Source organism: Argopecten irradians, chromosome 14, assembly GCF_041381155.1.
Source record: "Argopecten irradians isolate NY chromosome 14, Ai_NY, whole genome shotgun sequence".
NCBI lineage: Eukaryota > Metazoa > Mollusca > Bivalvia > Pectinida > Pectinidae > Argopecten > Argopecten irradians.
In genome coordinates, this window is record NC_091147.1 from 15733088 (window position 1) to 15746277 (window position 13190).

The following is a 13190-nucleotide window of genomic DNA, read 5'->3' on the forward strand; positions in this document are numbered from 1 at the left end:
TCAAAAATGATAATTTCAGTTTATGCTAGAAATGAATTGTAAATGACGCTTGACGTACTTACACACCAAGGATTTATAGATGATTTTATAAGTCCTTGGTACACACTGATGATTGATCATCACAAGCATTGTATTGTGTGTTGTTAACCGAGAGAATTGAGATATATTAATAACTGTAATATGTTTCAACATGTGGTAGAAAGAATTTATTTTTTTATATCATAAAAGATAAAAATATTGAGATAAGCTAAACAAACGAAAAAATATGAGTAGATACACTGATATAGATATATAATTAGCCATTCCTTTGTTTGATGGTTACATAATACCTGGACCAGGATGTTATTTACCTGTACGCACACTCATTCATAAAACTCATCTGTAATTACCTAGTCACGGGCAATTTGCTATTTGGTTGACTATGTTGGTTATTTCCTATTGTTTTACTGTCAAGCAGGTTAGGAGACCCATTAAATATGCATTGTTATTTGAATTATGGGAAGCCCGTACATCTACAAGTGTATGTTTTTATTGACACCTACATTTAAAATGTAGATGTGAAAGAAAAAGGAAATAAAATATCCTTTATCATACATGTGTACCCCTAGGAATATGTATTATGTGGGATGCATGTAAAACATTTTAACAAGCTGAATCATTCAGCAACAAAAAAAATGACTAAGAAATATTTCAACTAAAGGTTTAATCTTGAAAATTCTTTCAGTTAAGTTCTGTAATTACAGAATCTTGGTGTGTAGTACATGAAATTTTGTTCGTAATTTCTAAGGTATTCACTGTGGATAATCTATAGTCATACACAAACGGTTACATTACAGCATTACAACACAAAATATACTTATTTAAATATGACTGAGTTATTATAGATTATTTACAATACCTGTGTACAAGTAGTTTCATCCCAATGCCTTGATAAATATAAGAAACTTGTCACCTCGGCTTTAGTATGAAGTAACACTTTATGTGGTTGCTTTTTGCAATTATATGATAAATGTTCATTTATTAAACCAGAAACATCTATACATAGTAAATATATGCTTCTGATTATACTATTTAAATCTCGATATGATATGCAAAAGGATCAACAATACAAAGGGATCGACAATGAAGATATGTATTTTGTTGTAAATACTGTATATTTTTATGTCGACCACTTGGATGACGAGTCTCTGACTCAAAGTGTTATCGACTCTAAATAAAGTCTATTATTATTATTATTATATACCAGGATTTAGCATAATTTTAAAATAATGAATTTAAATCTGCACTTATACTGCAATTTAGAATATTAAGCAATATTTACATTTCAGTTTTCTCTCTGTTATATAACCTTACCAACTGCGATATGTGTTTACACTTGCGTAACCGCAGAGCCTTGCAGCGCAAGAATACATTGTTGACAGCGACAGCAACAAAACTTGGCATGTTGCCAATTCTATCAATACACATCTACAGACCCATAATTCCTTTGTTAATTTTTGATAATGTACAGATACTTTGCGCTTTCACAGCTCAATTAAAAATGGCATATTATTTATTAATACAGTATTGTCAATTTCTTTTTTTTTTGTTAGGCACGAAATATATTATCATAGTTTGTCCGTATTTTCCGTTTCGATATTTGTTCAAAAATTAAATAAATAATAATACCGATTTGTTCATGGTCATCAATATCGTCGTCTGCTAAAAGTATCAGTCAACGATGTCATCCGACTCGAGCTCCGAGGAATTCAACATGGAAAAGGCTATGTATTCATATGGAAACTTTCAGGTTTCTTTAAATGAACAAAACGACGACGGATTTGTTTGTTCAGATGGTGAAGACATGGACACGTTACTGGAATCGATTGATGTGGGAGTGTTGCTAGCGGGTTCCATGTTATCCGAGGTTGAACTTCAATCCATTTCCGAAGCACTAAAAAGTCCAGCCGATCCCGACCTCCCTCCCCCAGAGATGCCCTCAACAAGCTTAAGTTCGTCTACATTTAGAGACACTAGTATGCCAAAGCAAGAGTCGGAATTAACCACACTTACCGGTAGTTCTGTGAGTGACAAACCTAGTAAAACATCTAGATTCAAAACTGTATCCGAAAAACAAATAAAGGACTACAAAGAAAGCAACCAAAGCAAGGCGACGAAAAAGAACACAGCGTGGGGTGTAAAACTGTTCCAAGGTAATTAATAACAACATCTAGACTGTCTATTTGTGCACAATATTTTCAGAATTAAATACTGCGACTTATTTATCACTAGATCTACCAATGAAACTAAAAAAATACAGTATAATTTCGTACTATACTTCAATAGGCCTACAGTACATGTTGAAATCCAAATGGTGAATTTATTCAAATCGTATACAACATTGTAAAAAGATACAATAGTGACGAAATAAAAGGAAATGCTTAAAGTCAATATAGCATTCCACAATCATTCCATCAATACACGATTGAAAACTTCGTTGTTGCTTCCGATGTGTAGTTATTATGCTTCTATAAATCACCAAACAGTAAACACATTAATTGAGATTGTAATGACATTACGCGCCCCAGTGTTAACCACCTGTCAAAATGTCAAAGATTGGGTGGTAGGTCCAGATGAAAGTCGGACTAATCACATGTCATATTCTCTTTCAGAATGGCATGTTGAAGTGTATGGCAATGAACTTGATTTGGCCACTGTTGAAGAAGATGCTTTGAACAAAATTCTCGCGAACGTTCAACAACGCGAGGAAAAGATGGGACTTGCCCCTCAACATGCCGGGGAATATCACAAAAACTCTCTAAAAAATCTCAGGGCAGCTATTAACAGGAAATTACAAGATCTGGGCAGAGATATCGATATCGTTAGAGATAAAGCTATTAAGCAGTCCAACAAAACTTTGAATGGACTTTTTACAGACAGAATGGTATCGGGAATGTCCAGACCAACAGCACACAAAGAAATCATATCCCAAGACCACCTAAGACAAATATCGTCTTACCTTGAACATGGCGCACTTTCCTCTCCTGTGGTCCTCCGTCAAGCCGTGTGGTATTCCCTGGCAATACACTTCGTTTCCAGGGGTGTCGAGTTCCATCACCAACTCCGTGTTGACAGTTTTTGTTTTAAATCTGACGAAAACGGAGAATACGCCACACTAACTTATGAAATAAAACAAAAAAATTTCCAAGGAGGTGTGTGTAATGTGGAAGCACAGTCAGACAAACGCATGTATGCGACAGGTACAGCGAATTGCCCCGTGAAACTTCTCAGGACACTAATCAGTAAAACAGATCCCAAAGCTGGAAAACTTTTCAACAAACACACAGCTGATTCGCGTCCAGATGTTCTGTGGTACAGCGATAAAATGCTCGCTCAACGTACATTTTCCAACTTTATGGCCGATATTTGTAAAGGTGCCGGCCTTGACAAAAAATACACGGCACATTGTTTACGTGCCACCTCAATACACGCGATGTCGGAAAGTGATTTCTCCACCCGCAGTATAATGTTCATGTCCGGTCATCGTAATGAGGCTTCTATCAGATCATATAGTAGATCGTTTTCTAGTGACCAAAAGAAAGCTTTGTCGACAACATTATCTACACTGGCACAGGGTAATGATCTCGGACCACATGCAACGGTTACTCGTCCATCATCAACTGTTTCTCGTCCATCATCAACTGTTTCTCATCCATCATCAACGGTTGCACATTCTCCAGAAATCTCACCTACTCCTCTGAACCAGTTATCACACGTTTCGATGAGCGATACCATTAGCCATCAAACATTTGCCAACAGTAATTCATCCTCATTCACAGCAGGGTTCCTGTCGCACTCAGTTTTTCACGGATGTAACTTTACATTTCAAAATTGACACACTGACATGCCCCTTTGATCTATTGCTTTGGTTTGAGCTGGATCACTGACTTGGTCAAGCCCTCATGTAAATGCGCATCCGATTATGTCAGATTTATCTGTATTGATAAATGTTCGATTTTTAATACAATGGGAATCTACATTTATGTATAAAAAATATAATATTTATGAAATATTGTACTAATAGAATAAAATAAAACGAAGTTATTGTGGAACTATACTTTGTGTACTCTCTAAACTTGACAACATTTCCCGCAAAATTGGAGACAGCTGTCCCGCCATTCAATTATTGACTGGCTGTTACATCAATCGTATAATATCGAAAAAAAAGATTTTTTTTACCGGAACATTAAATGAAAAGGAAATGTAAATAAAAGGAATGATTTTTTATTTTTTGTTGTTTACTGGTGTGTAAACTGCATTTTTTGGACAGATATTTCAACATGACGCGTCATTTAAAATATCTGTCCAAAAATGCATAAATATCCCGATATATTATCAAAAAAAAATTTTGACTACACAAATCCTTTAAGGTAACTTCAATTTCAACAGCTATATTGACAGGCAATGCCATAATATGCATCTACCGTACAGAAATGATTTACAATGAGCTGTCCACTCGACACCCCAGGGGTTACTATCACTATCCTTTCTTTGCATAGTACAGGGTTATCTTCCTTGCAAGTAGGTATCCATTGTGACGTTGTTTTGAGAGTGAATGTGTCATTGTTTTCTCTGAAGAGTATGATTTTATGCTCACAAACACATGACGTCACAATCAATACCTAACCACAAGGGCAGACAACTCTGTAATATGAAAAGACAACCACAGTGTACCATTAATCTTTTGATGTACATGTAATGACCAAACACCTGTTAAATCTGTGGTCCCCTACAAGGTGTCTAAGAGTATGTATAATGATAGTGATAGTAGCCCCTGGAGTGTCGAGGATGTGAGCTACTCAGCTGTCCCAAATATCTTCCTATCAAAACTTAAGATTATACTTACAAATTGGAACTGTGGGTCAGTACCAAGTCCAACGTCAGCTTTCTTATCACTGCTGGCTGTAAACAAACATTAATTATAGAGATTTAATACAGATAATTCATTATTTGTATTACAGCAGATTTATTATAGCTAATTCATTATTCATATTTCAAGAGATTTATTTATTACCTTTATATAATCAATAGTTTTTTTTAATATTTAAAAAAAAAAAATTCAAGTTCTATGCCAATCAGAATTTTAATCAATTACCAATTGATTAAGTATCATTTCACTAATGGATTATGAAAGGAAAGCTAGGGTTTCATTTATTCAGTTCTGTTCAGACAAATCTTATTTAAACTATTTAAGTCTATTTACTATCAAAACAAGTTTTGCTTTAGATTTAAAAAGATGGTACATCACTCAAACAAATGTTTTTTTCTCTATCAAAATTTTACTTAAAATTAACAAGAAATCCCAGACGGATCTTGGCGCCAACCAAAGATTGATCTATGTCTGACAAATGAGAGATCTTTTCTCTGCTTTTCAAACTTAAATTTTTTTTCTGCTTTTCAAACTTAAAACTTCTTTTTCCTGCTTTTCAAACTGAAACTTCTTTTTCCTGCTTTTCAAACTTAAAACTTCTTTTCTCTGCTTTTCAAACTTTAAACTATCAATATCCAAGATGGTTGCCTGGTGGCCATATTGTTTTTCCGATCAGTCTAAAAATCTGCATGGCACTCCGTGTGCAATTGAATAGCCCACCATCTGATAATAGTTGGCTAAAAATGCAAAATTTCATAATTATCAGCCCAAAATTGTACACAATTTTTTTCTTAAGACCTGCCTTAAATTGAGCATTTATTTCATAGGTCACATTGTGTGGATTTTTCAATATTTTTGCCTGAACCCGCGCCATTGATTTTCCTTCAAGTAAAGCTAGCATTTCCGGTCAAGACGCACTTCCGGAGTAGCCAAAAATTGTAATCTCTAACTGTTTTAGTTATGTTTATTCTTTAAAAAAATGAAACTTAAATTAAACCCTCCATATTGGATTCACCAATTTCAAAATATATTTGATTCTTAATTTTTATGCATGGTTCAAAACAGGGGCTTTCCACTTAATAAAAATATAGACTGGGGCCAGGCTGTTCTTCTATGATCTGCTACTTATGGGACATTTTATGTCCGATATAACAGGAACATATGTATATGACATAGTCTGTTCTACGGGACATTTTATGTGTGATACAACATGTACAGGAACATACCTGTTTAATAGATTGTCTGTTCTATGGGACATTTTATGTCTGATATAACAGGAATATATGTATATACATCTAACATAGTCTGTTCTATGGGACATTTTATGTCCAATATAACCGGAGCATATGTGTATAATACACTGTCTGTTCTATGTGACATTTTTTGTCCAATGTAACAGGATCAAATGTGTATAATACATCATCTGTTCTATGGGACATTTAATTCTACAGGAAGTTCTGAACATACATGTACGTGTTTCATATATCAAAAACCATTATGTGTTTATATGCCTCTCAACTGATGAAGCCCGGGCAATTATAGAATGGTTAAATCAAAAGGGCAGAAACTCAATTGGCACTTATTTCATACTTTTTATCAATTTTGAATTATGATATTTAACAAAAATATGAAAGAAAAAACAATACAGACACTTTGAAAGAAACAATATTCATAAAAGTTGTAAAAATTGAATCATAAATGGAAGAATTTAGAAAGTGCCAATTGAGTCTTGAGGAAAATCATAAAATTACGGATGTTTGTAATAAATATTAATATCTCTGAAACTTCATAAGTAGGTTGAATCATAAATGGAAGAATTCAGAAAGTGCCAATTGAGATCCCTTATATCATGTATTATCACAAAAATTACATTTGATATTTATGTATATTTCTGATATTATTTCAGTCAACATTAAGAGCACCTGATTTACTTAAAAAAATCAGACACCATAACGAAGGAAAATACGATTTCAAAAAAATTCCCCTTCTGAAAGGAACAAGGAACAAAAACCTAAAAGGGCGTCCCCATGCTATTGCCGAGGTATCCCCACGTAAAAGAAAAGCAGATGAGGACTATGCAGTTTCACATGAACCTGTAAGTAGACTTTAATTTACTTCATCTGATCTCCATATTTTGACAATATTTAAAATTATTTTCCCTTAAATAAGTGAATTTTGTTTAACAGACACTTGGACATGCTTTGCTGTGTAACATACATTGGATGTTCTAGCATATCCAGTGATGCATGTTAGCTTTTTTTTGTACATCACTCTAGGTTCTAGGATATAGACAACCTACATGAGATATTTGCATGTGCTCACATAGGATAAGAAAATCAAAGTACTGCAAATACAACGCAACAGAAAAATAGAATGAAATCAAATGCATTTCCAAAATCAAATATATAAACCATATTATATGAATTATTTCAAGAACATTCAACTGATCACAGAAAATACATATGTTTTGTTTTACATTTTTCTTAATTAAAGTTCCTACATAAAAATTACAAAGAAAACAAAAGTCTTCATTAAAATGAGTTTTTATCCTTATACTCTTGTTTCTTATGTTGCACATACACTTATTTTGGTAAAACCATGCACACATGAGGGCAGCCTTATAAATTAGTTTGCCTTTACCTCAGATCTGTATTTAACAACGATTTAAAAACATTATTTTAAGGTTCACAGAAAGGGCATCTTTATAACTCTTATGTCTATAAGCCTTAGATAGTAAGTCCAATTTGAATTATCTTTAACAGAGATTATGTAAGTTGGACAGAGGAGTCACCAGCAAGCAACATTTGACCTAGATGGGCTGTGTATTATGTAACACTCTGTGTATTCAATACACACTCTGGGTATTCTACCAATCAGAAGGCAGTCTTCCCATGACTACTGATTGGTCCAAAGGATTATTATTCAATGAATGGGGAATTTATGAATGGAAGTTTATGAATGAAATGGTTCAAGAGGTCACCACTAGATGTCATTGTAGGGCAAGTCCTACACAGTCCTACACATCATAGTAAACCGGATAGCAATGATACAAACGCTAGTCGCGTTGTATTAAAAACAAGAGGCCCAGAGGGCCTGTATCGCTCACCTGGTTTGTGATGGCAAGAAATGTTCTAAATACAGATTCATTATTTCTTTTATGAAGGAATTTACCTCTTAATTTCCCATAGTGGTTCCTGCCCCTCCTGTCCCCAGGGGGGTCAGAGACAAAATTTATACAAACTCTATTCCCCTTCCCCAAAGGATAGTTTCTGGCCAAATTTGGTTACAATCCATGCAGAACTCTATGACAAGTAGTGATTTAAAGGAAATGCTATGTGCCAGGTGAGCTCTAAAAAACAATTCACTCTTTTGTGGTGAGACAAGAGATTTCAACTCTTGGTATAAGATTCTTAAGCTGTCAAACACTCGACATAGCTTCATGTTTGACAGCTTAAGCATCAGAATCTTACCCCTGACGTTGAGATTCTACTAATCTCACACCAAAGAAAATGAAAGATAATAATAATCCTCCACCTCCTAAACCTGACATATTCTTCACTGTTGGTTATAGCCACTTAACCATATAATACATACCAAAACATAATTGGTTATTTGGTTTTGTATTGCATTTTCATTGCAGTTACACCAAATATCTGCAATCCAAGAGATTGATGTTGATTTGGTTCCATCTTTAAACATCGAGGAATGCTATTTGAATGGCATCAAAGAACAAGGTGGATTGTTTTCTATCGATAACATTTTCCATTCATTCATTTTGATGGACTTTTCGGAAGAAACCAAAACAGTAAAGGTTTGTTATTTTCATTGTATACAATTCAAGTAATGAAAGATTTATTTAATAGAATTTGTTTTTTAATATGGAAATAATAAATCAGAGTGTATTGTTAATAATTATTATTCAATTTCATCCAGTGAACTTCAAAATGTTTTGATGGAGCCTTTTTTTCAAAGATATTGCTCCATTGTTTTATCTGTCACACAGACACCATGATACAAGCAATATTTAATTATATGAAATTGATAATATAATAAGTCAATTCAAATTCTTTGACGGACTATCTTTTAACTTGAAGAATTCCTGATTAATGTCACTATCAAAATTTAATTAAACTTAAATACAATTTTGTTAACAATTACAAAATGTCTATGGTAGCATCTGTATTCCAAGAATTTGTTTTGTAGAACAACAAATTCGTGTTTCTAAAACGGAAGGTCAACAATTTTGAGGATGTTGGTTGCTGGGTATATTCATGTTCTTGCGAGCCAGCTAGAGCTGAGTTAATCGCTTGTTTGGACAACAATTTGGATGTTTCCTTTGATGGTAATTCTTTTACTTCACTTTAAACTAGTTTGTGGCCATTATGACTTTCTTATGACTTGCATGTAAGTGTCTTTAATCACATAACTGACCTGTTCATATCAGAAATTGTAAGACATGCATGTAATAACACTTGTGACGTAATAGGTTGTTATGAAATCATAACCAATGAATGATGTTGGTCATGTGATTTATTCGGTAGATGGGAACAACACATTTGAGTCTGCTTTCTAATATTTTATATAGAGACAAAATTTGAAGTTTTGCTGATATTTCCATGAATAAAAGTTGAATCTTAAACGATATTTAATAAGTTCCATATTACATATAGTCGTGTGTGTAAGATTCTATTTAACACATAACTTTTCTTGGTGAAAATATAAACAAAAATTTTCACATAAACTTAACGTTTATTGTTTATACTATTATTATTATATCATAAAATGGGTATATAATCTATCCTCATTTAAAACCACTAGATTTAAAAGTACACTCTTTATTTTCAGATTTTGTTTTGAGACATCCATGGTGTCATCATATTCAGGTAGTGAAAACCATACTTGAGGAATTTGATGCTGTTAATGGTATTTTTCCTTCTACCTTTGGTTAGTATTATTTTTTCAGTGTCATTAACTTGTTTATTATCTAGGTAATTTCTTATTGCATATTCTGGTAAATGCTAGATTTTTTTTTCTCAAAAAGTGAGAAACAGATAATACAGGTATATTTCAGTTGCATTCCATGCATTGAAACTGTTTAATAAAAAAATACAGATTTGTCTTAATGTAAATTAGTTATGATGTCCTTTTAGGATGAAATTTTACAAAGTACATGTACTTGATAAATGTATAAAAGAGCGAGTCCAACACGGTAGTTCCTTCCAGTAAGCTGATTTTCAGAGACTTTTGGCAGGACAGGGTGACAGCCGTCCAGGCGGAAATAGATTCGGCTTGTACACTCTTGGACCCAAACACTTCACAACAAGAAAAGGAACACATCAATTCTCTTATAGCGGCCTCCGTTTCTGCCGTTGAGAACGATTATGCCAAACAATCACCAAAAAGCCATAACAGCGATACCACAACCAGGAAAAGAAACAGGCGTTTCATCAAAAAGAAGATATACAAGAAGCGTTTGAAACCTCCAGAAAAAATTACAGATAATTCCGTTGTAAGTCTCTCTAATATCACCTTGAACAAACACGAGTTTAGCGTTCTTTCCGAATGTTTATCTTTTTGTCCAACTCCCGGACCCACACATGAAATTGATATCCACTGTGATGTATTATTGTTCCAACGAAGGTTAAGGTTACATTTGTTTTTTCAGAACGCCTCAAAACTAACCCGTTCCGACCAGCATCAGGTTGGACGCCACGCAAGGGCCTAAATGAGGACCTGGATTCGTTCCTCAATATTACCCAATATCACATCGAAACGGACCAAAGGCCAAGACCTAAACATACCAACATACCCTCGGCACAGAGAAAAGCACTTCTAAACTTAAAAAACAACTCGGAAATAGTCATAAAACCAGCTGACAAAGGAGGAGCAATTGTAGTACAAAGCTGGGATGACTACATCTTGGAAGCCAATCGCCAATTGAACAACCTAGACCACTATTTGGAACTACAATCGGATCTTACTCCATCCATCATCAAGGAGATCAACGGTTTTCTATCCAAAGTGAGAAACCAACATCAACATCAGGCTCCGTACCGAGGAATCTTACATTGCTTTCTTAAGACACCACAGAACCTTCTGGTCTAAACATTCTAAACTAACAATATGCATTAATATATAACTTGTCTTCCATGTACAAGGTTTTATCGATAGGACATAATATCCATGCATACACCCACAACAGGATTCGTCCTTTATTTCATATTGATAGGAACTGACAATTTTATTAGAATGTCATCTTTAGTGGCTTTTTCGCATTGCCACTTTGTTTATCTCTTCACTATTGTATTATTTTTTTATTTTATTTTTATGTTTCTACACAAAATTAATCACATTAGTTAGCTTATATCTCTTAGATAAACCTTCTGGTCTTTTTCAGTACTTATTTTTATAAAATGATTATGGACTAATATTTAGAATATCTAATTGTACTATTCTATTATATAAAACTGTTTACCAGTACATCTAGATCATTGCCTAGATTTTGTGTACTCTCTATGACGTCAACAATTTCTGTTGTTTACGTGCGTATCCATGACGTCACAATTGATTGATTGTTGTTCTGAGGACGACTCGCTTAGAGTCGAAACATGTCAACAACTATCTGATTAAAAAATCAGCTTACTGGAAGGAACTACCGTGTTGGACTCGCTCTTTTATACATTTACCTGGATTACAAGTGAGGCCTCTGTATTCTTTTGAATCCACGGCCGGTTCCATCAAGAATTTCTACATTTTCCATAACCCAGGACGTTGCGCCTCCACCTCCCGTAGAAAGTACTTGATAGTTATAGAATTATCAACCATATGCCAGTCATAGAAGACATGTGTATCCAAAAGTGTCTTTTATTGTTTTATTTAAAATTTTGACTAAACAGCACCTGCATTTCCTATTGAATTTAAACAGTAAAATTCTGTTTCAGACAACTCATCTCCAGAAATTAATGAAGTTGATCCTTCCATTGAAGTAAGCTATCATTATGTACTTATTTATGCAGAGACAAAAATATCATTCTCTTGTAACCACATTTTGCAATGTAGCACTGTAGCATTGAAGATTTCACTTTGTGAATGTCAATGGTAGCTATCCTCTGCCTGGATATTAGGGCTGTAACGAGTATCCGAGTACTCGAGTATTCACGAATTATTGAGAAAGATCGGATACGAGTATTCGTTACTCCTTATATTTGTGGATCGCGATCTTTCAAAAGCAAAAAATAATACCTTCTTTAATGCTGTCATAGCTCAAAAACGTGAAGGAATGTACACTAAAATCTGAATATCATCGATGTTTTCACTTTGAAGTAGACCGGAAGTACACAAGAGCTGCGTGAAGTAAAGCTAGCAACATGTTATTTTCGTATCCACGCTTCGATGCAGTGTTGTGAATTCTTCATAAAATAATAATGATAAAACATAATTATTGAATTCTAGAGATGTAAAAGATGATAATTGATTTCGTTTTCATTACGGGTCGGAAATATGTAAAAATACGAATATATTACATTAGGCTACTGAGTATGTAGATGTGAACCTTATGTCAAAAACGAAAGGTAGGCTAATTGAGTCAAAATCATAAATCACTTGATTAAAAATAAAAACTATAGGCCTAGAACCAAATTAAATTGTAACTCTTACAGATTTAAACATTTTTTTTTCTTAATCTCAATGTTTATTCTGTATTTGACCAAAATAAAAGTAACAGTGAAAATATTTTCAAATGGTTATTTATGCCTTACCATGATGATTTCATGCCGTAATTGATGTGCAGTAGTATTTTTGAGATGACGTCATTTCAAAATCAAATGATTTGATTTTTTTTAATCCTGCTGCACTTCACCTGTAACTCTATTGCTTAATGATAAGGAATGTAAAACTGCTAAAAATGGTTTTATTATCAATCAAACATTTTTCATTATATAAGAGCATTATTGATTTATCAATAAAAACAGTTTCGACTTAAATTGAATCTTTTGCTTGTATCTAACTGGTGATTCGTGGTCCGATCTGTGAATCATCAACCTCGAATCGTGGATCGGATCGGATCGCCACATGTTAGACAATCCACAGCCCTACTGGATATACACATCTTAAAATGTTAAAAATGGTAATAAACTGATATTTTATCTTTATATCTACAACAAGTGCATTTGCAAATATAAGTGTTGGTTATATTTTTGACATGGAAAATTTTGACATCCTTATAACACTGTAATTATACTGTGCTGATGTGATTTATAATATGCTGATACAATCAGAGATC

At 33.7% G+C, this 13190-nt stretch overlaps 2 protein-coding genes across 2 annotated transcripts; both read left to right on the top strand.

Annotated features, from left to right (window-relative positions):
- Positions 1-1720: 1720 nt before the first annotated feature.
- Positions 1721-4006, top strand: LOC138308022 (uncharacterized). Its single transcript, XM_069248972.1, has 2 exons — positions 1721-2192; positions 2652-4006. Exons 1-2 carry the CDS (start codon positions 1721-1723, stop codon positions 3872-3874), a joined length of 1695 nt encoding a protein of 564 aa, XP_069105073.1. The 3' UTR covers positions 3875-4006.
- Positions 4007-6607: 2601 nt separating this feature from the next.
- LOC138307052 (uncharacterized) lies at positions 6608-11338 on the top strand. Its single transcript, XM_069247677.1, has 6 exons — positions 6608-6664; positions 6816-7004; positions 8550-8720; positions 9113-9251; positions 9755-9853; positions 10575-11338. Exons 1-6 carry the CDS (start codon positions 6608-6610, stop codon positions 11012-11014), a joined length of 1095 nt encoding a protein of 364 aa, XP_069103778.1. The 3' UTR covers positions 11015-11338.
- Positions 11339-13190: the final 1852 nt, after the last annotated feature.